At 21.8% G+C, this 25,591-nt stretch overlaps 5 protein-coding genes across 9 annotated transcripts; 2 read left to right on the top strand and 3 right to left on the bottom strand.

Annotated features, from left to right (window-relative positions):
- Window positions 1-373: 373 nt before the first annotated feature.
- LOC127280810 (serine protease snake-like) lies at window positions 374-4,789 on the top strand. Its single transcript, XM_051304075.1, has 6 exons — window positions 374-525; window positions 1,264-1,548; window positions 2,341-2,608; window positions 2,836-3,095; window positions 4,088-4,248; window positions 4,439-4,789. Exons 1-6 carry the CDS (start codon window positions 441-443, stop codon window positions 4,601-4,603), a joined length of 1,224 nt encoding a protein of 407 aa, XP_051160032.1. The 5' UTR covers window positions 374-440; the 3' UTR covers window positions 4,604-4,789.
- Window positions 4,790-5,326: 537 nt separating this feature from the next.
- Window positions 5,327-10,308, bottom strand: LOC127280889 (clotting factor G beta subunit-like). Of its 4 annotated transcripts, none has more exons than XM_051304206.1 (6): window positions 9,835-10,308; window positions 9,505-9,673; window positions 8,920-9,189; window positions 8,467-8,684; window positions 7,950-8,242; window positions 5,327-5,829 (listed from the first exon to the last, which is right to left on the bottom strand). In XM_051304206.1, exons 2-6 carry the CDS (start codon window positions 9,596-9,598, stop codon window positions 5,526-5,528), a joined length of 1,179 nt encoding a protein of 392 aa, XP_051160163.1. In that variant the 5' UTR covers window positions 9,599-9,673; window positions 9,835-10,308; the 3' UTR covers window positions 5,327-5,525. The 4 variants fall into 4 exon arrangements, with proteins under 4 accessions (XP_051160163.1, XP_051160160.1, XP_051160161.1 ...); XM_051304203.1 differs by having other exon boundaries at window positions 5,328-5,829; window positions 8,920-9,210; window positions 9,835-10,305; XM_051304204.1 differs by having other exon boundaries at window positions 5,328-5,829; window positions 8,920-9,210; window positions 9,839-10,305.
- Window positions 10,309-11,611: 1,303 nt separating this feature from the next.
- LOC127280832 (proteasome subunit alpha type-2) lies at window positions 11,612-14,931 on the bottom strand. The gene is made up of 3 exons (XM_051304115.1): window positions 14,766-14,931; window positions 13,294-13,626; window positions 11,612-12,003 (listed from the first exon to the last, which is right to left on the bottom strand). Exons 1-3 carry the CDS (start codon window positions 14,804-14,806, stop codon window positions 11,673-11,675), a joined length of 705 nt encoding a protein of 234 aa, XP_051160072.1. The 5' UTR covers window positions 14,807-14,931; the 3' UTR covers window positions 11,612-11,672.
- A 1,148-nt stretch (window positions 14,932-16,079) lies between these two features.
- Window positions 16,080-19,668, bottom strand: LOC127280879 (jerky protein homolog-like). The gene is made up of 3 exons (XM_051304192.1): window positions 18,906-19,668; window positions 17,368-18,030; window positions 16,080-16,642 (listed from the first exon to the last, which is right to left on the bottom strand). Exons 1-3 carry the CDS (start codon window positions 19,516-19,518, stop codon window positions 16,266-16,268), a joined length of 1,653 nt encoding a protein of 550 aa, XP_051160149.1. The 5' UTR covers window positions 19,519-19,668; the 3' UTR covers window positions 16,080-16,265.
- A 79-nt stretch (window positions 19,669-19,747) lies between these two features.
- LOC127280881 (pseudouridylate synthase 1 homolog) lies at window positions 19,748-25,367 on the top strand. 2 transcript variants are annotated; one of them, XM_051304194.1, is made up of 6 exons: window positions 19,748-19,937; window positions 20,474-20,869; window positions 23,381-23,720; window positions 24,056-24,311; window positions 24,507-24,652; window positions 25,070-25,367. In XM_051304194.1, the coding sequence occupies exons 1-6, from the start codon at window positions 19,886-19,888 to the stop codon at window positions 25,272-25,274; spliced, it is 1,395 nt and encodes a 464-aa protein (XP_051160151.1). In that variant the 5' UTR covers window positions 19,748-19,885; the 3' UTR covers window positions 25,275-25,367. The 2 variants fall into 2 exon arrangements, with proteins under 2 accessions (XP_051160151.1, XP_051160152.1); XM_051304195.1 differs by having other exon boundaries at window positions 19,787-19,937; window positions 20,439-20,869.
- Window positions 25,368-25,591: the final 224 nt, after the last annotated feature.

The raw sequence follows: 25,591 nt of genomic DNA, 5'->3' as shown, positions 1-25,591 counted from the left end.
ATTAAATAACTAAAAGTTTTATAATAAATTATATTTTTTATTTAAAAAGTTAATTACCTAAATAGGAATTTAAGGAAGAAAACAGAAATGAACCATTTTTTTTCTTAAATTTCAAAGTAGTTTTTTTTTCATTTTTATGATTTGTATGATGATTAATAAATTTATGCAAGAGTTAGGGGATTTTTTGTTTTTTAATTTATAAAGAATTATTTCGTTGAATCAAAGAAACTGTGTATGTGTGTATGTTCATTGAATAAAAATTTCCACTTTATGCAAAAAGAGGAAAAAATAAGAAACCGGCACATGCAATATGAAAAAAAAAAAAAAAAAACACGAGGAGTGGGAGATCAGGAATGAAAGCTAACTTCATTCCTTTTAGTTTATTCAGTTTACTTGCAAAGCGTGAGACCAAGCAAAATTTTGTCGCGTCATAAAAGACAATGTATTTTTCATCTAGTGTTATTGTCATTTTTTTCGAAATACTATTATTTAGAAATTGTTTTTCACAATTTGATTTATTTGAAGGTAAGTATCAATTTATTATTTTTTATTTAATAAATTTTTTTATTTTTAAACAAAAGACAAAAAATAAATATTTCAAAATAGAAAAATTAGTATTTTTCTATTGTTTAAAAAAAAAAAATTTGCATTGTTAATTGAAATTAGTTCATTGAAAATAAATTTTATATTTACAGAAATTTTAATAATTTTAAATAAATTTATAATAAATTGTATAACAATTTATAACAATTAAATTAGTCATTTAGAAAAAAAAGTTCAACAATAATTATTATTTGAAAAATAATTAAAAATTCATAATTTCCATAATAATGGAATAATGATTCACAAATAGGGGAAATTGTATATTATATACGCATATAAATTTCTCAGAATAAAAAATAATTTTTCTTTAAATATTTAAATTATTCTTTTTAATTAATAAACAATTGTTTCCTCTAAGGGAATCCCGCGCTATTTTTGTTTTTTTCACGCAATTTAAAATTAAATCGCAATTAGAAAATTTTCATTCAGAAAAAATTCAATCCAGTAGTGAATCATAGTAAATTAAATTTTTCATTTTATTCAATTCAAAAATTTGTATTTCTTTTTTTTATTTTTTATAAAATTTTGCAAATTCAGTTTTTTTTAAACTTTATTTTGTTTTTGAATACAATTTAACTGTGATAGTGAAGTAATTTAGTTATAATACGTTAATTTATTTTATGCTAAAAATGAATTAATAATGTTAAATTATAATTTCAGGCGATAATTGCGATGCAAGAACATTTTCAGGAAAATGTACAATATTAAGGAATTGTCCGTCAGTTTATCAAGATCTTGTTAAAGGAAAGAGACCAGAAAAAATATGCAGTTTTCTTAATAGTGATGATGTAGTTGTATGTTGTCCTAATAATAGAAATATTCAAACTACAACTTCAACTACTACCACTACTACTACTACTACAAGAACAACAAGAACGACAAGAAGAACGGTAACTGGTGGATTGCCACTTAATAATGGAAATCAAAAACGAATCGCTGCCATAAGTAAGTCTCTGCTTTTTTATTATAAATTATATTTTTAAAAAATAATTTTTTTTACCCCTTTTAGCAATACTTTTTTTTTTAATTTTTATACAAAATTATACTTTATTAAGGGGAGGGACCAGTGAAATTTCAACTCATCGAAATTAATATTGTTATGGGGTGTCAATTTTTTTTTTCTTTCATTATTTGAGATCTAACATTATTGTGAATTATCAAAATTAAAAAAAAATTTTTTTTGACAATTTTAGAAATTTTTTGAAAATATTAAAATTTTTAAAAATCCATACGTTTAATTGTTCATAATCATGAAAAAAGCCTACAAAAAAATTACCGATAAAAAATAATAAAAATTATAAAAGAAGTTGAATTTTTATAATTGATTTGGTTTAGTGGTAACCGGGCCTCGGATTATACGACTTTTTTCGACTTATTTTAATAAAATGCGACTTTTTTGACTGTTTTTTTTTTACAAAATTTTTAAATAAAATACATTTTTTTAATATACAATGCAGATCTTTTTCAAATCTTTTTTATTTCCATTATTTAACAAATTTTTAACTAAAATTCTTCATTAAATTAATTATTTTTAATAATTTTAATAAAATTATTCACAAATTCAATTATTTTTCAAACTATTTTTCAATTCAAATTTTTATAAAATTTAATAATTATAATTTAAAAAAAAAATTATCAAATAAAATTTGCTAAAAATTTTTTTATTTAAAATCAATTTAAAGTATAATTTTTTGCCGGTCAAATTAATTAATTTTCTTCAATTTATTTTGAATATAGAATGTGAGGAATATTCAAGAAATGTCTACGCATTGGTGATACCACCAACTTTAGCTATTGATCCAAAACCTGTGAATATTTCTCTCTGTGGTATAAAATCAAAGAAATTAATTGTCGGAGGTGTTAAAGCAGATCCTAAAGAATTTCCCCACATGGCTGTCGTTGGATTCGATGATGATGATGGTGGAATTAAATGGCTATGTGGTGGTACATTAGTTTCGGAAATATTCGTTTTAACAGCAGCTCACTGTACTTACAGTGTTAATTGGTAAATTTTTTTTTTTTGTTTTGCAAATATTTAAATTTTATTAATATTCAATTTTTTATTCACAAATATATTAAATTCCTAAACTTTTGAATATATTTTATTTTTTACCTTTCAAATATTTAATTTAAAAATTTTTTAACTATATAGAAAAAATTGAAATTTAATTAAATATATTTTTTTCTATTTTAACAATAGATTAGTAAATTTTGTTTTTCCTTTTCTTAAAGGGGTGAACCAAAATGGGTGAGAGTTGGAGATTTAAATATATTGAAAACAAATGAAGATGCCAAACCACAGGAAAGAAGAATTGCAAATATTATTAAATATCCACATTATAAGCAACCGTCACAATATCACGATATTGCTCTCATTAAAATGAATAGAAAAATAATTTTTGACGCTTATGTAAGACCCGCTTGTTTACCATTAAATTTAGATATTCCACATCAAAAAGTTATTGCCACTGGATGGGGTCTCACAGATTCTGGTATGTTATTATTTTATATAAAATTAATTTTTAAAAAACTTATCAACAATTAATGAAAAAAGAGAAAATTTGAATTTAATTAACAAAATAAGCACAAGAATATATAATTAAAAACTTAAAAATTGAAGGTAATGAAAGTAGAGGACATCCAGTATTTTAAACTTATAATACTGTCTTTTTATATAAATTTCGAGGTCTTCTACTTTCATTTCTTTTAGTTTTTTTTTTAATGAAAGATTTTAAAAAAGAAATAATAATAAATATTGTCCAAAACAATAATTATTAAATTATTATTAATTCTAAGTTTAATGTTTAAATTATTAAACAATTTTTAAAATAATCTTCGAGAATTCAATTATCTTAAACTATTTTTTATTAAAAATTTCATTATATTCAATAACTTAAATTTTTTTTAAAAAGTCAACAAAATTTTCAATTCAAAATCACTTGAAGTTCAATTATTTTCAAAAATTTCAATTTTTAAACTTCTAAAATTTTCTCCCTAAAACATTCTCAAATTTATTATTTTTAAATATAATTCTTCCGAAATTCAATAATTTCAAATGATTTTTATAATATTCTTCGAAAATTCAATTATCTGAAAGCATTTTTTAATTAAAAACTTTTGAAATTCAATTTTTGTCTGTAATTTAACAAAATCTTTTGAAATGTAATTATTCAATTATTTTTAATGATTTTAAAAGTATTCTTCGAAAATTTAATTATTTAAAAATTTTCAAATAAAAACTGAAAAATTGAATTGTCAGAAATTAAAAGAAATTACACAAGTTTAAAATTTGCAAAAAATTTATTTCAAATTTAAAATCTTCTGCAATTTAATTATTTAAAAAAAAAATTTTAATTTAAAAATTTGAAAAACTTTATACGTTCATATACGATTGATTGTTCAAAATCATAAGAAAAGTAGTAAAATAAATTGTGATTCCAAAACAAAGAAAATTTCATGATTTATTTTTTGTCTCCTTTAACAGATGATGAAAATGGTTCGGACGATTTACTAAAAGTAACTCTAACTGTGGTTCCAACTGAAACTTGTAATATTAGTTATCGCAACGATCGAACTGTATTTAATCGAGGAATTATAGACAATTGGCAACTTTGTGCCGGAGAAGTGAATAAAGATACATGCCAAGTAATTATATATTTAATTTCTATTTTTACTCAAACAATATTTAAAGTATGATTAATTTTCAGCTAATGAATAATAAAATATTAATTTTTAATTTAAATTGAAAACTTTTTTTTAAAAAAACCTAATTTTCAATTAGGTGAAATTTAATGAAAAAAAAAAAAAAAGAAAAACTAATAATTTTGATTTTCAGGGAGACAGTGGAGGACCACTTTCAATTTATAATAGAGATCACGATTGCATGTACAGTGTTATTGGAATTACTAGTATTGGAAAATTATGTGGAATTAATATTCCAGGAGTCTATACAAAAGTTTATGGATATCTTTCTTGGCTTGAACAAAATATATGGGGATGATATATGAATTTAATATTACAAATATAATTAATATGTATTGACAATATTTTACATTGTCATTGATAAGAAGAAAATGTGATTTTTTTCAGTAAACATTTATATGTATTATAGGTACTTGCCGAAAAAAAATATTGTCTGATTAGTTTGTGTAAAAAAGGACTTAAAATATATTTTAATTTATTTATATATTTTTACGCAGTCCGTTTTAACGAATTTCAATTTTCAAGTTTAAAATTTTTTTTTTTTAATGTAGTCAATTAATATTATTTATTAATAATTAAGGAACAAATTTTTTTTTTTTTACAAAAAAATTAATGTTTTTAAAAATTTTAATTGCAAAAAAATTCTAAATATTTTAGAATTTAAATAATTTGTTATTAATATGTATGGAAATATTTTTTCTTTTAAATAAGATGAGATGAGAGATTAATGAATTTTTTTTCCTCTTGACTTCTCATAATATAGACTTGTAATAAAAAAAATAATTTAAGAAAAATTAAGTTAATTAATTAATTTAAAAATATAATTAGGTATTATTAAAAAATAATAATAATAATTGTTATTATTATTTTTATTATTATTATAAATAGAAATATGTAAAAAATTAGAAAAAGTAAATATAATTAAAAAAAAATCATCAATTTTTATTTACACAATACTTATGAAATAATTCTTATAAATACTTGAAGAAAATAATTATATAGTTAAATTTTACTAAAGCATTTTTTTCCTTTTTAATATCTTGATAGCAGATAATAATATTGTTTTGAATGTTTTTTATCATGTTATTTATCTTAAAAATCATATATATAATATATTAATTAATGTTTAAACTTAATTAATTATTTTTCTATTTAACTTTTGAAATCAATTAATAATAATTACCAAAGTTGTTTTTGTTTTTGTTTTTTTTTTTTTTTTTTTAATAAAATGGAGATGAATTTCCCCAGGCGATGGATTCAATCCAATCTAAATAATTGTAAATTGCCGTATAAACACCAGGCGCAGAACCACCACAAAATTCTCCAAATGAAGTTACACCTAAAAGTTTCATTGAATAATCATTATCATTAACCATTATCAATGGTCCACCACTGTCACCGGGACAAGTGTCTGATCGACTCTTCTTTTTGGGATCTATATAACAAAGCATACTATCATCAATTCCACGAGGTAATTTTCTTTGTCCTTTGTACCTTGTGTTACATTGTGAATTTTTTACTAAGCTGAAAATTATAAAATTTACAAATTATCATATCTAATATATATATTTATTGCGAATAATTAAAAATTAATTCAGGGTTGCCACAAGAATAAATTTTTTAATTTCCCTGACAGACAAATTTTATTACGAATATTTCAGAATCGAACTAAAATAAATTTTCAAAATTTTAATTAAGGACAAATTTAAAAAAAAAAAATTCTCAAAGTTCCATTTTTAAAATTTTTTGAAGTCTGAGCAATTTATTCGAATTTAAAATTTTTGTATAGTTTTCAGTTTTAATGGTCTAAAAAATTTTGTACAATAATTAAGTTTTACAGAATATTAAATTAATTTTTTTTTTAAATAATTGAATTACAAAAGATTTTAAATTTGAAATAAACTTTTTGCAAATTTTAAACTTGTGTAGTTTTTTTTTTTTTAATTTCTGAAAATTCAATTTTTCAGTTTTTATTTGAAACTTTTTAAATAATTCAAGTTTTGAAGAATATTTTAAAAAATATTAAAAATAACTGAATTTTGGAAGAGTTACCTCTGAAATTATTAGAAATAATTGAATTTCAAAAGATTTCTTTAAATTTAAGACAATAATTAAATTTTACAGTATTGAAAATAGAATAGAATAGAATTTTATTTCTTTTGACAATACAAAATTGTTGGTTCTTGTCGGAATTGAAAATAATTTATCTAATAATTTTAGATAACATTTTTCAAATGTAATTGAATATTCAAAGATTGACAATTTATATTTTTAAATACAATTGAACTTCAAATAATTTTTAATTAAAATTTTTAGTGATTTCTGTTGTTGAAAAATTTATTAGAAATTACAGACAAAAATTGAATTTCAAAAGTTTTTATTTGAAAAATGCTTTCAGATAATTGAATATTCGAAGAATATTATAAAAATCATTTGAAATAATTGAATTTTGTAAGAATTATACTTGAAAATATTAAATTTTAGAAACTTTTAGATAGAAAATTTTTGAAGATTTGAAATTGAAATTTTTAAAAATAATTGAATTTCTAGTGATTTTAAAATATTTTAAATTGAAATTTTTTATAATTCTATTTGGTGATTTTTTTTAAATTTTGAAGTTATTGAATTTCATGAAATTTTTAATTGAAATATAGTTTAAAATAATTGAATTTCTGAAAAATTTCATTAAAATTATTGAAAATAATTAATTTAGAGAAAAATTTTAGTTAATAATTTGTACTGTGTTAAAAAATTTTGTAAAAAAAGTCAAAAAAATTCGTATTTTTGAAAAAAGTTGGAAAAATTGCTATAACTTGAGGCAAGCAATTCTTAAAGTATTAATTTAAAATTTGAATTAATTGAAATTCGATTAAATTGAAACTTAAATCAATATAAAATTTGAGTAAATTAAAAAATTCAAATATTTTGAAACTTGAATTAATAAATTTATTTTGACCAATATAAAAATTAGAATTGATTAAAAGTTCGATCACTTGAAATTTAAATTTCGACTGTGCGGTCTCAATATTTTGTTTCAAATAAAAAAAAAAAATTTGGATCGATGAATTAAAAATTGATAAGATTCAAATTTTTGATAAATTGAATTTTAAATTAATTGAATTAATAGTTGATTAGAATTAGAATGAATTTAAATTTACAATTTTAATCAATAAATGCTACAATTAATATTTAAATTTATATTTTTTGAAATTTGCCCTAAATAATTTTTAAATCGATGAAATTTTTTTTGATAAATTCAAGCTTGGTTCAATTGAATCATATTTTTATAAAAAAAAAGATGAATATTTGTAATTTTATGTGTTCTCTAAATTAATATAAGCTCAAGAAATGTTAAAAAAATTCTTTTTAAATTTAAACTATTAAATTATTCAACAACATTAAAGCTTAAATCAATGTTTTTTACTTTGTAAATTTAATTATTTTTGAAATTAATCGAATTAAGTATTAGAAAAATGAAAAAAGTAATAAATTTTCAAAATATAGGTAAAATAGATAAAAAAAAAAATTTTTTAATAGGTGAAAAAAATTGACATTTTCTGTAAATTTTTTCAATAATTAAAATTTTTCTGACTTGTGGCTATCCTGTAATTATAATTAATTTTATTTACAATTATTAAACGCACCTTAAATTTGCAGTTTTCATTAAAATATCCGAGCCTTCATTTTCAAAACCTGTTGCTCCAAAACCAGAAGCCACAATAAAAAATTTACTTGCATCCAAATTAAAAATACTATTTGACTGAAGACAAGTTGGTTTTGTATTTGCAGTAAGGTGAATTGAATCTTTTAATTTCAATAATGCAATATCATTATAATGTGTTCCAATATTAAAATCAGGATGTGGATACATTTTATCCACTTTTCTTTTTTGTACATTGACGGAATTATCATTTAAATTTTCCGAACCCATTCGAACCTGTTAAAAATTAAATTTTATTTTATTTTCATTCAAACAGATATAAATTTTATTCAAAGTGTATTTTTTGAAAAATTAGATAATTCATAATATGAATTTTTTTTTCATTAATTAAATGAATTTTATTATTATATCAATTAAATATCATAAAATTTACTTTACCCTAGTTCTTTATTTTAATTGTACTTGAAAATTATTTTTTTTAAAAATAAAGAAATATTTACCTCAACTGGTTGGTTGTTATTGATATTTATTATACAATGAGCAGCAGTTAGAACAAAATTTGTTGAAATCAAACTACCACCGCATAGATATTTAATTGCATTCTCTTTTTCATATCCTAAAGCTACCATAAATGGAAATTCATTTGAATTTGCTACAATACCATTCACAACATATGGTGCAACTAATACTTTCCCGCCATTTTCCAAATCAACACAAACTGCAAATCAATTGTTATAAAGAAATTAAAATCATAATTTAAATTCGCATTAAAATTAATAAATCATTGAAAAAAAAAATAATATTTCAAATAGTTTTGTGAAATAATTTTTTTGTTCAAACTTCTCTTTAAAAAACACATTTCAAAAAAAACAAAATGTTTTCAAAAAATTAATTTTAGTTTTTGCAATGATAAATTTAATCCAAAAAAAAAATTGAAAATTATAATATTTTACCTTTGTCTGCAATTCTAGGTTTAATTGTATTAGAGATTGTTGAAGGACAACAATCAATTTCCTCTTGTGGTTTAAAATAATTCAATTTTTCAGTATTTGATGTATCAATAATTATAGGACAACAAACAATTTCGTCTCGATTTTTAAAACTACAATGATCACTAGATAAATGATTTCTTTTGCCTTCTCTAGTTTCTTTAATTTTTTCCATACAATTAAGTATATTCTTACAAACACCTCGTATTCCACCTTCTAAATAACACGTATCTCCTTCTAGGAAATTTTTTTGTTCTAACATTAATATTATTATTATTATTTTATTATTATTAAAATTAATTTGGGTTTAGAAATGGAAATTTTTAAATAAGACTATAAAATATTTAATAAGAATTGTCAAAAAGAAAAATTATTGATTTTCACTATAGTTATTTATATTGTAATAAATTTTAATTATTATTATTTTTAAATTAATAATTAAATCAATTTTAAGAAAGGAATAAATTTTATTATTATTTTTATAAATTTAATTTTATAATTTTTATATTAACATATTAAATTGACAATAGTATTGAATTGAAAAATTACCGTAAAGATCCTGTGGAAAACTGACACTGTCTGAGTAATTAAATAATAATAACAACAATAAATAGTGTAAAATTTTTAAATGCTGCAAATTCATTTTCTGGAATTAACCAGATTAATCTTCACAATTTTTTTTTTTGTTTTTAATTTCCGAAGTGTATTTAGTTTCTACCTGTAAATTTATAATAGTAAAAATAACAATAACTACTTCTACAAAGTAGATATAATTTACACAATGACAAAAAAATATCGAAAAAAAAACATTTTGTTTTTGAATTTAATTTGAAAATTTGATAAAAACAGATTTTAGTTTTAAAAAAATATATATATTACCTACACGAGAATGAGTTTATGTAAATGACACTCTTTTTTTCGATAAATTGAAAAATTTTCAAATTATTTTATTTCATCAATATCTTCACAAAACTTTGAAAATTAAATTTATTTTTTTTATTTCCTTTTTTTCTATAACAAAAAAAAAATGTTGTCGATATGAAAGTCAATTTCAAACTAGAGTTTGGAAATCTGCTACATTAAAATTTAATGTATACGATAATCATAAATATTCATTATACTATTCACAAAACTGCCTAGAGCAATACACTTTCGTACATTGCTTGTTTGACTATATTTAAATTCATCAAATTCGGTGCGAGGAGAGGGGACAAAAATGTCTTCCAAAAATATTGTGTAATATATTTTTTTTAAAGAATTTAAAAGAATTATTTCCCATAATAATGCGTATTTTACGTAATTCTTATTTTTCAAGCACCGGAAATCAAATTTTCAGATTAAAGATTAGATTATTTTAATTAAAACTTATTTTTGATTTCTTTACAAAAAAAAAAAAAAAAAATTCAATATAAGTCGATAAAAAAATTGTTAAACATTTTTTTTATTTACTTCATTTTGAATTTATTATTATTATCCTTTGATATTTTATCAAAATAATTATCAAGTTTTTGATAATTTTTTTTTTTATCAAAAAAAAACATAGAATTTACTATAAAAATAAAAAAAAAACTATTGGAATTTACTAAGAATGAATAAATTTATCATTATCAATCAAATTTTGTCATAGTTTTTAGTTTTGATGGTCAAAAAATAATTAATACTTAATTTTTAGAGATTAAATTTTTTTTTTAAATAATAATAATTTTGGAAGAGTTAATGTTGAAATTTTTAGAAATAATTGATATGAAAAGATTTTGTTAATTTTCAGACAATAATTAAATTTTACAGAACTAAAAATAATTTATCAAATAATTTTAGATAACATTAATTTTTTAAAAGTAATTGAATTTTCAAAGATTTACAATTCAGATTTTCGAAATTAATTGAACTTGAAGTGATTTTTAATTAAAATTTTTTAATCATTTCTGTTACCAGGGTGTCCAGTAAGAAGTACAAAATAAATTCCCTAAATTTTTCCAACTTTTCTTTAATAAATTATTAATATTAAAAAAAATGAAAAGTATTAAATATTAAAGTATTTTTAAGAGAATAAAAAACATTTTATTTATTAGCATTATAAACTTTTTCTTGCGCCAAAAAATTTAAAAAATTCATAATTTAATTTTTGGCAAATTTTTAAAAAGTTCCCTTACATTTAATTAAATTCCCTAATATTCCCTGACTTTTTCCCTGATCGCTGAACACCCTGGATACTAAAAAAAATTATTAGAAATTGCAGGCAAAAATACAATAATTTGAAAACTTTTTAAGTTATTTTTGCAAATAATTAAATTTCAAGTGATTTTGAATTAAAAATTTTTGGTAATTTTATTTGATAATTTTTTTAAAATTATAAACAATTATTAAATTTCACAAAAAATTTTAATTTAAGAATAATTTAAGATAATTGAATTTGTGAAGAATTTTAGTTAAAATTTTTTTAAATAATTGAAATAAAGAAGATCTGAAAATGATCTGCATTCTATACTAAAAAAAGACCTATTTTGTTTAAAAATTTTGCAAAAAAATTCGCATTTTATTAAAATAAGTCGAAAAAAGTCGTATAATCCGAAACCTGTTATTATATAATTAGTTTTATCAGTTATTTTCTTTTATTGTAAATTTTCTATGAAAGTGGATTGAAATGAAAATGTAATTTACTTGATATTTCATTTTAATGTAAAAGAAGATAAAATATTGACATAAAGAATAAAAAATTATGGGATATTTGCTAAATAATCCTTAACATTGGATGGATCTAATCTTCGAAAACCATTAGCGTCACAGATACCAACTTCAATATTGTCAGCAGTCATTTGACCTTCAAATCCCTCTTTTAATGTTAGAATTGCAGTATGAACGGCATCATCCAATTCTAAATCTTCACTGTAACGTTTCTCAAGAAATGTTTTACCATTGATAAAATTTTTTCCCATAGCAGTTGCTTTCCATGCAAAATATGCACCCGATGGATCACATTGAAAAAGTGTTGCTCTTCCATTGTCCCATCCGCAAATTAATAAAGACACACCAAATGGTCTTACTCCTCTGAAAAAGTTCCAAATAATTAATATTTAGTTTAAATTTTTTTTTTTTAAATTTTCAACAAATTATTTTTTAGTTTATTAATAGAGTAGTCATAGAATTTTATTTTCAAAATTTGCCATAACTAATTTTTCTTCAATCCTGACCAAGGTTTGCCACAAAATTTTTATTATAATTTTCTCGGATTTTCAGATCATATTTTATGTTTTATCAGTGATATTTTCGAATTTTATTCTTTTTTATATCTAATGCGAATTCTAGACTAAAAAAATGTGATGAATTTACAAATATTACAAAATAACAAAATGGCGGAGATTTTACTAAAAATTTTTGAATTCAAATGTGCCCAATACTGGTAAAAGAGAATTTTTTTTAAAATTTTTCTAAAGACAATTTCCACTGAGGCCACTCAGTGATTAATTATCAATAATTTATCAATTTTCATTTATTTATATTATTAATTAAATAATGTATCGTTTTTTTCGGGGCGGTACGAATTCAACACAAATAAACTCAACACATTAAGATTTAGAATTAGAAAAATAAAAATATTTTTTTTATAATTCTACACAAATAAATATTACATTAGTAAATTCTACACAGCTATAAAAAATAATAAATTAAATTCGACACAAAAGGAAAGATTATTTTCATGTGTTGAATTTAATTGTGTCGAATTTAATTTATTATTTTTTATAGCTGTGTAGAATTTACTAATGTAATATTTATTTGTGTAGAATTATAAAAAAAATATTTTTATTTTTCTAATTCTAAATCTTAATGTGTTGAGTTTATGGAGATAATTTTCTAGTTAATAGTTTATTGTGTAGGGTTTTTCGATGTAGTATTTAATTGTGTAGAATATATTTTTATTTTATTTTATTGAGAATTTACTCGTGTACAGTTAGCGGTGGAGTATTTTCTTGTGTAAAGTTTTCTCGTTTTGAATTTTATTATTTTCATTTAATATGTTTAATTTTGAATGTGTACAGTTTATTTGTGTAGGATTAAAATATTTTTTTTTTCATTTTTCTAATTCTAAATCTTAATATGTTGAGTTTATTTGTGTAGAGTTTATGAAGATAATTTTCTAGTAAATAGTTTATTGTGTAGGGTTTTTCGATGTAGTATTTAATTGTGAAGAATATATTTTTATTTAATTTTGTTGAGAATTGACTCGCGTACAGTTAGCGGTGCAGTATTTTTTTTGTGTAGAGTTTATTTGTGTTGAATTTGTACCGCCCCTTTTTTTTCTCAAAATTTATGTTTAATATTTAAATTATATATAATTACCCTGATTGCGTGTATTCTTGCATGACCATAGCGACACGTTGAACAAGTTGGGCAGTGGGAATTTCTTCTTGATAGACCAAATAATATTTTTGTGCCATTTTACGTGCTTGTTTAACCAATAAACGATAATCGGGACCCATTCCACTATAAACCATGCCAATGTGTTTAGTAATCATTTCAACTTTATTCACACTATGTTCGTCATAAAGAATGGATTTATGTTTATTTTCTGTTGCAAGAACAATTCCATTCGATGCTTTAATTCCAACGCTGGGCGCTCCAGCTGCCACTGCTGCGAGAGCATATTCAATTTGCACCAATTTACCTGACGGACTGTAAATAATTTAAAAAAATTATTATCATATTTCTGATAAATCTTTACCATCAACTAAAGTAATTATACCAATCGAAAGTTTTCAATAAATAAAATTTTTATTTTAAAATATTTAAACATGGCACTTGGTGTTAAAATAAATATTAACAAAATACATAAAAATATTAATATTTTTTTTAATAACTCAGAAGCAAATTTGGTTTATAATATATTAAACAATTATAAAATAATAATTTATTTACGAAGCTAAAGTACGCAACGTTTATATAAACAATTTTTTAAAATGAAAAATTCTATAATTTTTTGCCTAAAAAATATTTTTTGTAGTTTTCATTAATCAACAAATTATAAAAAAATATTTTTTAAGTAAAAAATTATAGAATTTTTTATTTTAAGAAATTATTTCTTTAAAAATCGTTTATATAAACGTTACGTACTTCAGCTTCGTATTTATTTGTTATTATTAAAATTTAAATTTGGATAAGTTACGTTGATTTATTTTTTTTTCATGAATTAATGCATTTTAGATATATATAATTATTAAAAATATAAAAATTACATTATTAAGAAATAAATATTAAATTTTTTCATAAAAAAAAAAAATTGCAAATTATATTTACAATATTATTTTATTTTTTATTACTTTTTTATTCAAAAATAATCTTGACTATTATCAAATAAATATTTACTTGAACCAAATAATTTTCATTTAAATCAAATAAACTGCATTTGAAACAATAAACAATATTATTTTATTTGTTGATAAAATTACATTTATAATTATGTAAAATTCATAGCGGATTATTGCATTTTACAGGAAAAAATGACAAGTCATTATACATGAAACAATGAATTATAAATTATTCACTTATTTTAATAAACAGTTTAATAAATAAAAGATTAAAAAAAAAATGTTATTTGAAGAAATAAAAATTTTAATAAACAGAAAATATGTAAATGATAAACAAAATTTAATGTTTTTATCGTTGAGAAAACTTTTTAACTTTTAAGGTTAAGTAAGAATGAACCGCTTTGTTCGATGATAAATAAATAAAATTTTAAATGATATTTAAAAAAAAAAAGTAATAAATATATGTAAAAAATAACATTTTTATAATAATATATATTATTTATTTACCTAAATGTTGTCAAAGAAAAACTGTAACGTTCCGAAGCCATGACAATTACTTTTTCTTTTCTGACACTGCTTTTTCACCTTTTTTTTCAGTAAAAATTCGCGTCACTGAACAACTAAAGCCGAATTCACAGTGACACAATTTCACATAAACTATTCTGATTGGTTCGAGGAAAAATGATCCAATATTTTCCAACTAATTATAAAAGGAAATATTCTTCTCGAATTATATTTTGATTCGTCAATAATAAGTAAATAGGTTTTTTTTTCTTGGTGTTAGTGTTACAGCGAAACCTCTCAGGGCGCTTCCACAAACACATGCATTTTCATTTTGCTCTTGCTTTCTGCGCGCGCAACATGTTTATCAGTCGTCAAAATTATTTAAGTAATTAATTACAAATTAATTACATGTAATTAAGTAGTAATCAATTAATTTGTTTAATGTATAATATTATTGCTACTTAATTACATATAATTAATTAGTAATTAATTACTTAATTAATTTTGACGACTGATAAGTAGGTTGCGCGCGCAGAAAGCAAGAGCAAAATGCAAAGAGCAAAATGAAAATGCATGTGATTGTGGAAGCGCCCTCATAAGACAATTTTAGTGGGGGGTTCTCTTAAAGCAGGTTTTTCGCAAGAGGAGAAATTGATGCGCAGTGACCGTTTGCGCATGGCGGTCTATTTCAAAATAATGTTGGAGTTTATTGAAAATTATGTTAGAAGAAATAAAGAGATGAATATAAAAAATAGTAGAAAAATTACAGAAAGTAATCATAAATTTCTTTCTTGCATTTTTTCCATAACCAAAATTAGCCTAATATTTATGCTATTGTGTTTTGATAGGTTTTGACAATTCATAATAGTGGTTGTTTTTTTATTTCTATTAAGTATTTTATTTATGTTTTATATTGCAGTTATTTTGTTTTTTTCGATTTAAAAATACATAGTATTTTAGAAGATATTTAATTGGGCTTAAAATTTTTGAAAAATATAAATTACCTCTTTAGAATTTATTTTATTACAGGTAAGAGATATGATAAGTAGTTTTTAAGTGTGCAAAGTATTATCTAACAAGGAAATATCAAACTTTAATATTTGGCTTTAATCTTTTAAATTATTACCATCTACCTCTAAAATAAAGTTATTTATTAGAAATTAAATTAATGAATTGTAATAGTTGTAATTCAAAAAAAAAAAAAAAAATGAAACAGATAATCGATTCTAGAAGTATTTAAAAGAATTTATATAATGATGTAATTTGTATAATTATTATAAATGAAAAAGATAGGGTACAAATGTAACGAGAATTAAGTAATTTTTATTATTTGTCTCATAATATATTTAGAATTAAAATAAAGATCTGAGTTTCAACAATTTTCTTACATAATGTAATTTAAAATATTATAAAGCAACGTTTTAAATATATAATGAAAATAAATATTTTTAATGTAATTATTTATGAAGAACACATTTCATAACATTCGTATATTCTTTGACATTATAGCTTTGGAATTATATCACTATTGTTAGCATCAGAACTTTTGGAAACTTCTTCTTGAGATTTTTTCATAGTCAGATTCTCCCATTTCCGAAAGAGACGATAATCCGAAAGTGTATATTCATTTTTCTGTTTACACCAATTGTGTAAAATGTGAACTGTGGTGTTAATATCTTCAGAACTTGGAATACTGATACTGTTAGGCTCTATTGATTGGAAGATTTTTCTCTCATGTAACTTTTCCTTCGCAATGGTTTGAGGATTTTTTCCTGTGACAATTTCAATAATTTCGCAGTCGCTGAGTTGTTTCCATCCAGGCTCGTGCTGATCTTCAGATAACCATTCTTTCACCTCAGATCGATCAACTTTTTCAAGACCTATTCAACAATAAGAAAGTTATTGTAAATTTTAATTATAATAATCTTATAACAAAAACTTTGCTCTATAAACAAACATTTATGATACAAGTGTTGATGAATAAAGAGAGTGTAAAATATGTACGTGGGATTAGAGTGTCCGTAAAAAAGTCGACTTTCGAATTTTATTTGGACCACCCCCCAGTTCGTTTTCAATACATAGTGCCAGTAATCAATCGAAATTTCCCATTGAAAGTACACGGGGAAAATGCACTTTTTTTAAAAAAAAAAAAAATTCATAACTTTTTCAATTATTGAGCAAAAGATTTTTCAGGTCACAAATTCTTTTATTTTTAGCTACACTTTATGTTGGCATTTTTAAAAAAAATTAAATATTCAAAATTTTTAAAATGGTAGATGATCAAAAATAGGTCTTAAAAATGCATTGCAATGTAATCAGTGATTTATCACATAAATCCAGAATTTTGAAAAATTAAATTTTGCTATCCGATTCTTGACTAGAGACTCAAAAACCTCACGAATAAGAAGAATTGTTGTATTATTTTGAATAATTATATGATAAATCATTTATTACATTGCAGTGCATTTTCAAGACCTATTTTTGATCATCCACCATTTTGAAAACTTTGATTTAGAAAAAAAAAAACTAATTTAGAAATTAGTATTGCAAAAATATATTTCCATTTTATGAACATAAATGAATAAAAACGTAGGATATAATTTACCTTTAATTTTGTTGACCATTGCATGCATTTGGCTAATTGTTGTTGAATTGTCAGAATCATTACTATTCTTTTCCATTACTCTTGAAATTCCACGGAGCTTATTCCAAGCATTTTGTAAGTTCTCCTGAGTCAAGGATTGGAATGCCTTTGCAAGCATGCAACAGCAGTCTCTGAGGTTAAAAGATTTCATAAAGTCCTGAACAGCAATGTGGTCATTTTTTAATATTAACAATCTAAGTAGATCCTTTCGATAGAGAGTTTTTGCCTTTGCAAATACGCCTTGATCCATTGGCTGGATGAGTGACGTAACGTTGGGAGGTAAAAATTCAACTTTAAAATTTTCGTTTACATTATTTAGAATTTCTTTCGGTGGATGGCAGTTAGCATTATCGAGTAACAGCAATACTTTTCCATATTTTTGTGTTTGCACTTGCATGGCCTGTACTAACGGAATAAACTGATCTTTATACCAACTGAAAAAAATCTTTGCATTCATCCAAGCTGAGGCTTGATGTGTATACGTGACTGGTAAAGACGTAGTATAATTATTATTAAAGCAACGGGGTCTTTCAGATTTTCCAATAACTAGTAATGGTAGAGTGAAAGAACCATCTGCGTTTGAACAAAATAAAACGGTCACCCGGTCCTTTTTTAATTTCCAACCTGCATAAAAAAAATATTAAAATAAATTGTAACTATAAATATGTATTGGAGTCACTACAGAGAAAATTGCAAAAATTTTTTTGTCTATTAATAATTAATAAACATTTTGTGTTTTTTCTTAAAAGTTAGTGAATAATTTTAATTTTTATCCAATTTTTATTAAAAATAGCAACTCATTTTACTATATCTGAAAGATTCTCTATAATTCAGTTCGCGGTTTAATTTTGTTAATAAATGATTCATTAACAAAATATTAAATAAAAAAATTTTATTTATTTTATAACTTTTGAACAAATTTTTTTTTAACAAAATTCAAGAAATAAATTTGTAGAGAAACTTTTGGAGATTAAAATGAGCGATTGTTTATAAAAATTGGATACAAATTACAATAATTCCGTTGACTAACTTTCAAGTAAAAACACAAAATGTTACTTAATTATTAATAAACAACAAATTTTAAGTAAAAATAATTTTTTCGGAAAATTGTACAACTGGATCTTTCAAAATTGAGTGAAATACATTTTAAATATATTTTTAGTTTCCTTGTTAAAAACTACTTAGTTTGATGTTTAAAGATACATATATCCTTAATCTTTTTAGTTTAATAAATTAGGAATGAGTCGAGATTTCATGGAGATTTCACTTTAAATGAGTTTATAATTTCCATTTAAACTAAATTTAAAAAGTGTGAATTGTTTTGTAAGTTTTTAAAAATCATCACATTCAACTTTGCAGTTTTATAGGTTATAATTATTGCAATTCACGAATTTCAATATAATTACAAGTCAAAAAGATTAAAAACTACCAACATTTTTTTATATTAATTTATTAAAGTTAGAAAAACTGTGAAAATGTTAAATTAAAGTGTGTTTTACCTGGACAATCATAATCCTCGTTTGCTCCAGCTAGAGTTACTTCTGGCAGCCGTTTCCAATAAACTCCACTTTCGTCTGCATTAAAAATTAAACTCAAATCGCAGCCTTCCTCTTCAACTAAATTTTGAAAATAAAAGGCAAAACTTATGGCAGCATCAACATCCGCAGATAATTTTTCTCCTTTCATAGATAACTGTCTAATACCATATCTTTTTTTAAACGCATGCAGCCAGCCATTGCTAGCTTTAAAATTTTCCGAGCCGTTTAATTGTTCATTTAACACCAAAGCCTTTTCGCAAATCAGCGGTCCACTCACTGGTTCACCCGCAGCACGTTTCTCGTTAAACCACCTGATTAAAACTTTCTCCAAATCAGCATTATGCACTGGTTTTTTGACCTTCCTCTTTTGCAGGACTTTTGGACTTAAATTCTCAACATCTTTAAGGCTTTCTGAATTTTTCTTCAATCTACTAACAACCGATGGTGAAATATGGTATTGCTCAGCTATTTCTCTCAACTTATTTTTTGTACTTCCATTATTGAGGCTTTTTATAATATTAATCTTCTCCTGTAATGGAAGATGCACGTGAGTCTTCTGTTGCTTATTGCACATAATCAGTCTTTACACTTACAGAAATATTAAACTTTAAATATAAACTACATAACTGTGATCACAGATAGGGGTTTTTTTGCACATTTTTAGGCAGGTTATTTTCTGTTTACATTGTTAGCCATATGCTCCGCTTGACGCTACTGCGCATGACGCAATATATATCTAAAGTTTTAGGGAAGGGGAACACGATAGGGGAAATTTGTCTTATTAGAGGTTGTCTTATGAAAGGTTCGCCTGTACCTCCTCCACGTGAATTTCGGAGTTTTAACTATGTTTATGCTGCTTTTTTAAATAAAAAAAAAAAATTGTATTTTTATTTTATACAAATAAAGTAAATAGATTTATTATAAAATTTAGTATTTTATAAATGCTCCGTATTTTCAAACAGTCTGGAATATTCACGAATTACTGTAATTTATGTAAGTTTAATGAATTTTCTTCTTTTACTTTCTTTGAGGTTATGTCTTCCAAAAATATAAACAATTTTTAAATGTTTATCAAATATTATAATTAGAAGAATTAAACTTAAATTTCAAATTAAAGTTAAACAATTTTAATTTTTAAAGATGTAATAAATTTTTAATATCAAGAAATAATTTTGATAAAATAAATTTTTAAATGTTTTAAATTTCCATTTCTTTGAGAATTATTCTTGGCTGTAATTTCCATTTATTATTATTTTTAGGTAACAGTGAAATTTTCATTGTTTTAAAGTGTTAATTTATTTTTCAATTTTATTAAGTGTATAATTTGTCAATTGTTTTTTTTTACACTTATGATTTTGAACAATCAATCGTATGGATTTAAAATTTTTTTTAAAAAACATAATTTTTTTAATAAAACTACTTTTTTAATTTTAATAACGTAAAACATTTTTTAAATTCTAAAAAATGTCAGGAAAAAAATATTGTTAATTTCAGTGGTCCCTCATCCTAATTTCGTCATAATTTTCCAGGCAGTATTGTTTATAGAAAAATGTCTGCACAAGTAGAAAATGCAATTGCCGAGAATCAAGAGATTATAATTGAAGGTAAAAAACGACTTCAAAGTGAAGACAATAAATTGTCTGGAATTGATGAAAACACGGCCAAAAAGCAAAAAGTTGAACAAGATGTTAAAATAAAAAAACGTAATTTTGCATTAATGTTGGGTTATCTTGGTAAAAATTATTATGGAATGCAAAGAAATCCTGGTATGGCAACAGTTGAAGAATCTTTAATTGATGCATTACTTAAAGCAGATCTTATTAATTCAGAAGCTTTTGAGACAATACAAACTATTCATTTTCAAAGAGCAGCAAGGACAGATAAAGGAGTATCAGCAGCTAGACAAGTTGTTTCTCTGAAATTACGTGAGAATTCATTTTTTTTTCTTTTGTCACAATACAATAATTGACAATTTACTTTTATGATAAACGATTTTTAAAGAAATAATTTTTTAAAATAAAAAATTCTATAAGTTTTTGCTTAAAAAATATTTTTTTATAATTTGTTGATTATTGAAAACAACAAGAAATATTTTTTAGGCAAAAAATTATAGAATTTTTTATATTAAAAAATTAGTTCGTTTAAAATCGTTTATCATAAACGTTGCGTACTTCAGTTTCGTAATTCATAGACTTATTTCTGTATTAAATAACAATATTTTAAAATAACGCACTATATTTTAGTTAATTAATGCAGGCCTTGGATTATACGACTTTTTTCGACTTATTTTAATAAAATGCGACTTTTTCGACTTTTTTTTTTACATTTTTTTAATAATATTTTTAAACAAAATACGTTTTTTAATAAAGAATGCAGAGCTTCTTTATTTCATTTATTTAACAAATTTTTAACTAAAATTCTTCACTAAATTAATTATTTTTAACAATTTTAATGAAATTCTTCATAAAATCAATTATCATAAATTATTCTTAAATTAAAATTTTTTATTAAATTTAATAATTGTTTATAATTTTAAAAAAATTAGCAAATAAAACTACCAAAAAATTTTAATTTTAAATTCTTCATCAACAGAAATCACTAAAAATATCACTTATGATAAGAGAAATTATTATCTGAAATTTAACACAATCTTTTGAAATTCAATTATTTTCAAAAATTTCAATTTAAAAGCTTCTAAAATTTAATTATTTCTAAAATATTACATTTAAAAATTTTTGAAATTTTTTAATTTCAATTATAATTTTCTTGAAATTTAATTATTTTTAATGATTTTCATAATATTCTCCGAAAATTCAACTATTTGAAACCATTTTTCATTTTTTCCTATTACTGTATTTTTGTCTGCAATTTCTATTAAATTTTTCAGTAACAGAAATCATCAACAATTTTTAATTAAAAATCACTTGAAGTTCAATTAATTTCAATAATCAAAATTGTAAATCTTTGAAAATTCAGTTACTTTTAAAAAATGTTCTAAAAAATTATTTGATAAATTATTTTTAGTTCTGTACTAAAATTCAATTATTTTCAAAAATTTCAATTCAACATCAACTAAAATTCAATTATTTTTCAAAATTTCAATTCAAAATCAACTAAAATTCAATTATTTTCACAAATTTTAATTGAAATTCAATTGTTTTTAAAAATTTCAATTCAAAATCAACTAAAATTCAATTATTTTCCAAAATTTCAATTCAAAATCAACTAAAATTCAATTATTTTCACAAATTTTAATTGAAATTCAATTATTTTCCAAAATTTTAATTGAAATTCAATTGTTTTTAAAAATTTTAATTCAAAATCAACTAAAATTCAATTGTTTTCAAAAATTTCAATTCAAAATCAACTAAAGTTCAATTATTTTCCAAAATTTCAAATCAATATCAATTAAAAATTGAATTCTTTTCAAAAATTTGAATTTAAAATCAATTAAAATTGAAATTGAATTATTTTCAAAAATTTCAATTTAAAAGCTTCTAAAATTTTATTATTTCTAAAATTTTCCATGTAAAATTTTTTAAAATTTAATAATTTCAATTATAATTCTCCTGATATTCAATTATTTTTAATGATTCTTAAAAATATTCTTCGAAAATTCAACTATCTGAAACCATTTTTCACTTAAAAAGTTTTCAAATTATTGTATTTAATTAAATTTTAATTTTTAATTAAAAATTTTTAATTAAAAAAAACCTAAAATTCAATTAATTTCAAAAATCTAAATTGTAAATCTTTAAAAATTCAATTACTTTTTAAAAAAGTTTTTGAAAATTATTTGATAAATTATTTTTAATTCTGTAAAATTTAATTCTTTGAAAATTAACAAAATCTTTTAAAATTCAATTATTTTAAAAAATTTCAACTTTCAACTCGTCAAAAATTATTATTTAAAAATCTGTAAAACTTGATTAAGTATTGCCTGAAATTTTTTTTGACCATAAAACTAAAAAGTATGACAAAATTTTTATTGAATAAATTGCTTAAATCAGGCTTCAAAAAATTATAAATTATAAATTATAATTATATAATGGAACTTTAAGAATTTTTTTTAGAAATTTGTCCTAATCAAAGAAAATTTTGAAAATTTGTCTTACAATTAGTTCGATTCTGAAATATACAAAATAAATTTTCTTGATAACATTTTTATAGAATTATTCTCATTAGAGAATTAATAAAATGAATTTAAAATCTTCTAATATTAGTTAAGTAAAATATTCATTAACCAATTAAATTTTGTTAAAATAAAAAAATTAGACTTTTTCGACTTTTTTTTTGAATATAAATCAACTAAAACGACTTTTTTTGTGCTTTAAAGTCGATCCGAGGCCTGTTAATGAGTAACTAAAAGAATTAGTACAATTACAATTATGATAATTTAATAAAATACAATATTAAGAGATATTTTCTTTCTTTAGCGGAACATGCAAAAATGGAAGATATTAATAAATTTTTGCCAAATGATATTCGTGTATTTGGATTGAGACGAGTGACAAAAGGTTTTAACAGTAAATCACAATGTGACGCGAGAACATATTCATATACACTTCCAACAATTGCATTTGTTGAAGAAAGTCCAGAAATATTGAATAAACAATTTTCCGATGAAGATGTTGTAAAAAGAATAGAGGAATTATCGACAATAAATGGTAAACCGTACACTGAATTTCGAATTGCAAATGAATCAATAGAAAAATTACGAAAAGTTCTTCAATTATTTGAAGGATCACATAATTTTTACAATTTCACATCAAAAGTGTAAGTTTATCAACATTTTTTAAAAAACATTCTCACAGTCGATAAATTATATATTTATCGAATATTATATTTTCAAATTTTTTTTTGTTTTTCAATAATTATAAAATAATTATAAATTAATTTACTTTAAATGCTGTATAAATTCATGGTTGCCACAAGTCAGGAAAAATCATAATATAAATTCTGTGGCAATCCTAATGGAAATAATTCGTTTATGGGATTTAAATTTTTTGAAAATCCAGACTGAAATTCCCTGTCAACAGTGAATTTTTGAGTATAGGATATACAGGAAAACAAAATGGAAAAATTATAATTTTTTTTTTTGTTATGTATAGAAAATCTTTGGATCCACGTGCGAGAAGATTTATCATAAAATTCGAATGTTCTGAACCATTTTTAATGGAAGGTATAGAATTTATCACATTGAAAATAAAAGGACAAAGTTTTATGTTACATCAAATTCGAAAAATGATTGGTTTAACAATTGGCATTGTCAGAAATGTTGTTACAGAAGATATTCTTGATCTTGCATTTAATGGTGATAAAATGGATGTTCCAATGGTTCCTGGTCTAGGACTCGTGCTTAACATTGTAATTTATTTTGATATTTTATAAAAAACAATTATTTTCTTTATATGATAATTGTTTTTTTTTTTTTTTCAAATACTGAAATTTTGCAATTTTCATTACTTTTAAGAATATTACTTTTTAAAATTTAATTCAATTATTTTAATTGAAAAAAAAAATTTTAATTAAAAAAAATTCAATTCAATTATCTATTTACAGGTTCATTATGACTATTATAATAATAAATTTGGAAAGGATGGAATTCACGAAACATTGGATTGGCTTGAATGTGAAGAAGAAGTTCAGAAATTTTTCAATGACAATATTATCAAGCATATTGTTCAAACAGAGATTTCTGAAAAATCGTATCCTTTTATAATTTTCATTATTTCATTTGAAAATTGATTCGTGTAATTTGTTGAGAAAAGTAGAAAAAAAATTTGTTTGAAAATATATTTTTGTTCTTTAAATTAAAAATTTTTTAATATTTTTTTATTTAAATTAATATTTAAAAAATTTTGGTAAATAATTTTACAATTTTCCGTGATAAATAAAATTTTTTTTCTAATTGTTGATCCTAAACGATTCAGCAACGTCGAAAATATGTTTTTTTTTGTTCCTTAAATTAAAAATTTATATTTAAATTTAAAAAATGAACTAAATTTCCATCAAAAAAATTTTTTATTTCTTTAGAAACATTGAAAGAATTTTTATAAAGAAATTTGTTTTGATAATTTCAATTAACGAATGAATATTGTATTTTCCTTAAAATAATAATTTAGATTTTTAACATGGTTGGGTAGTTTACCTCATCACACATTCTCTAAACGTGAGGAACATAGAAATGGCACGAGTAATGAATGTAACAAAAATAATCAGACTAATGAAAATAATGAAAAGAAAATTAATGACGATGAGATTAATGAAAGTAACAAAAATAACGAAAATAATGAAATAACTGAAAAAAATGAATCGTCAACAACATAAAAAAAAAAAAAAATGAATATTTCTCTATGAGAAAGCGAAAAAATTACAAATTGTATGACAAATGCAAATATATATTTGCGATATATCTATAAATTTTTTTCAAACTTCTTTTCGCAAGTTCCCAATTAATTTATTTTTCATATTTGATTTTAAATTAATAATGAATTTTTTTTCATTAATAATAACATATTAACTAATTTATTATTTATATTATTATTTTTTTAATTAATTACATTTTTTATAGGATTTATTATTAATTTCTATTTAGCTTTCTATTGCAAAATTCCCTTTTTTTTCTTAGAATATAGATGAGGATG

This window comes from Leptopilina boulardi, unplaced genomic scaffold (genome assembly GCF_019393585.1).
Source record: "Leptopilina boulardi isolate dan_hultmark-lab unplaced genomic scaffold, ZJU_Lbou_2.1 LbouV2_255, whole genome shotgun sequence".
In the NCBI taxonomy this organism is placed as follows: Eukaryota; Metazoa; Arthropoda; class Insecta; order Hymenoptera; family Figitidae; genus Leptopilina; species Leptopilina boulardi.
This window is presented reverse-complemented; position numbering and strand designations above follow the sequence as displayed.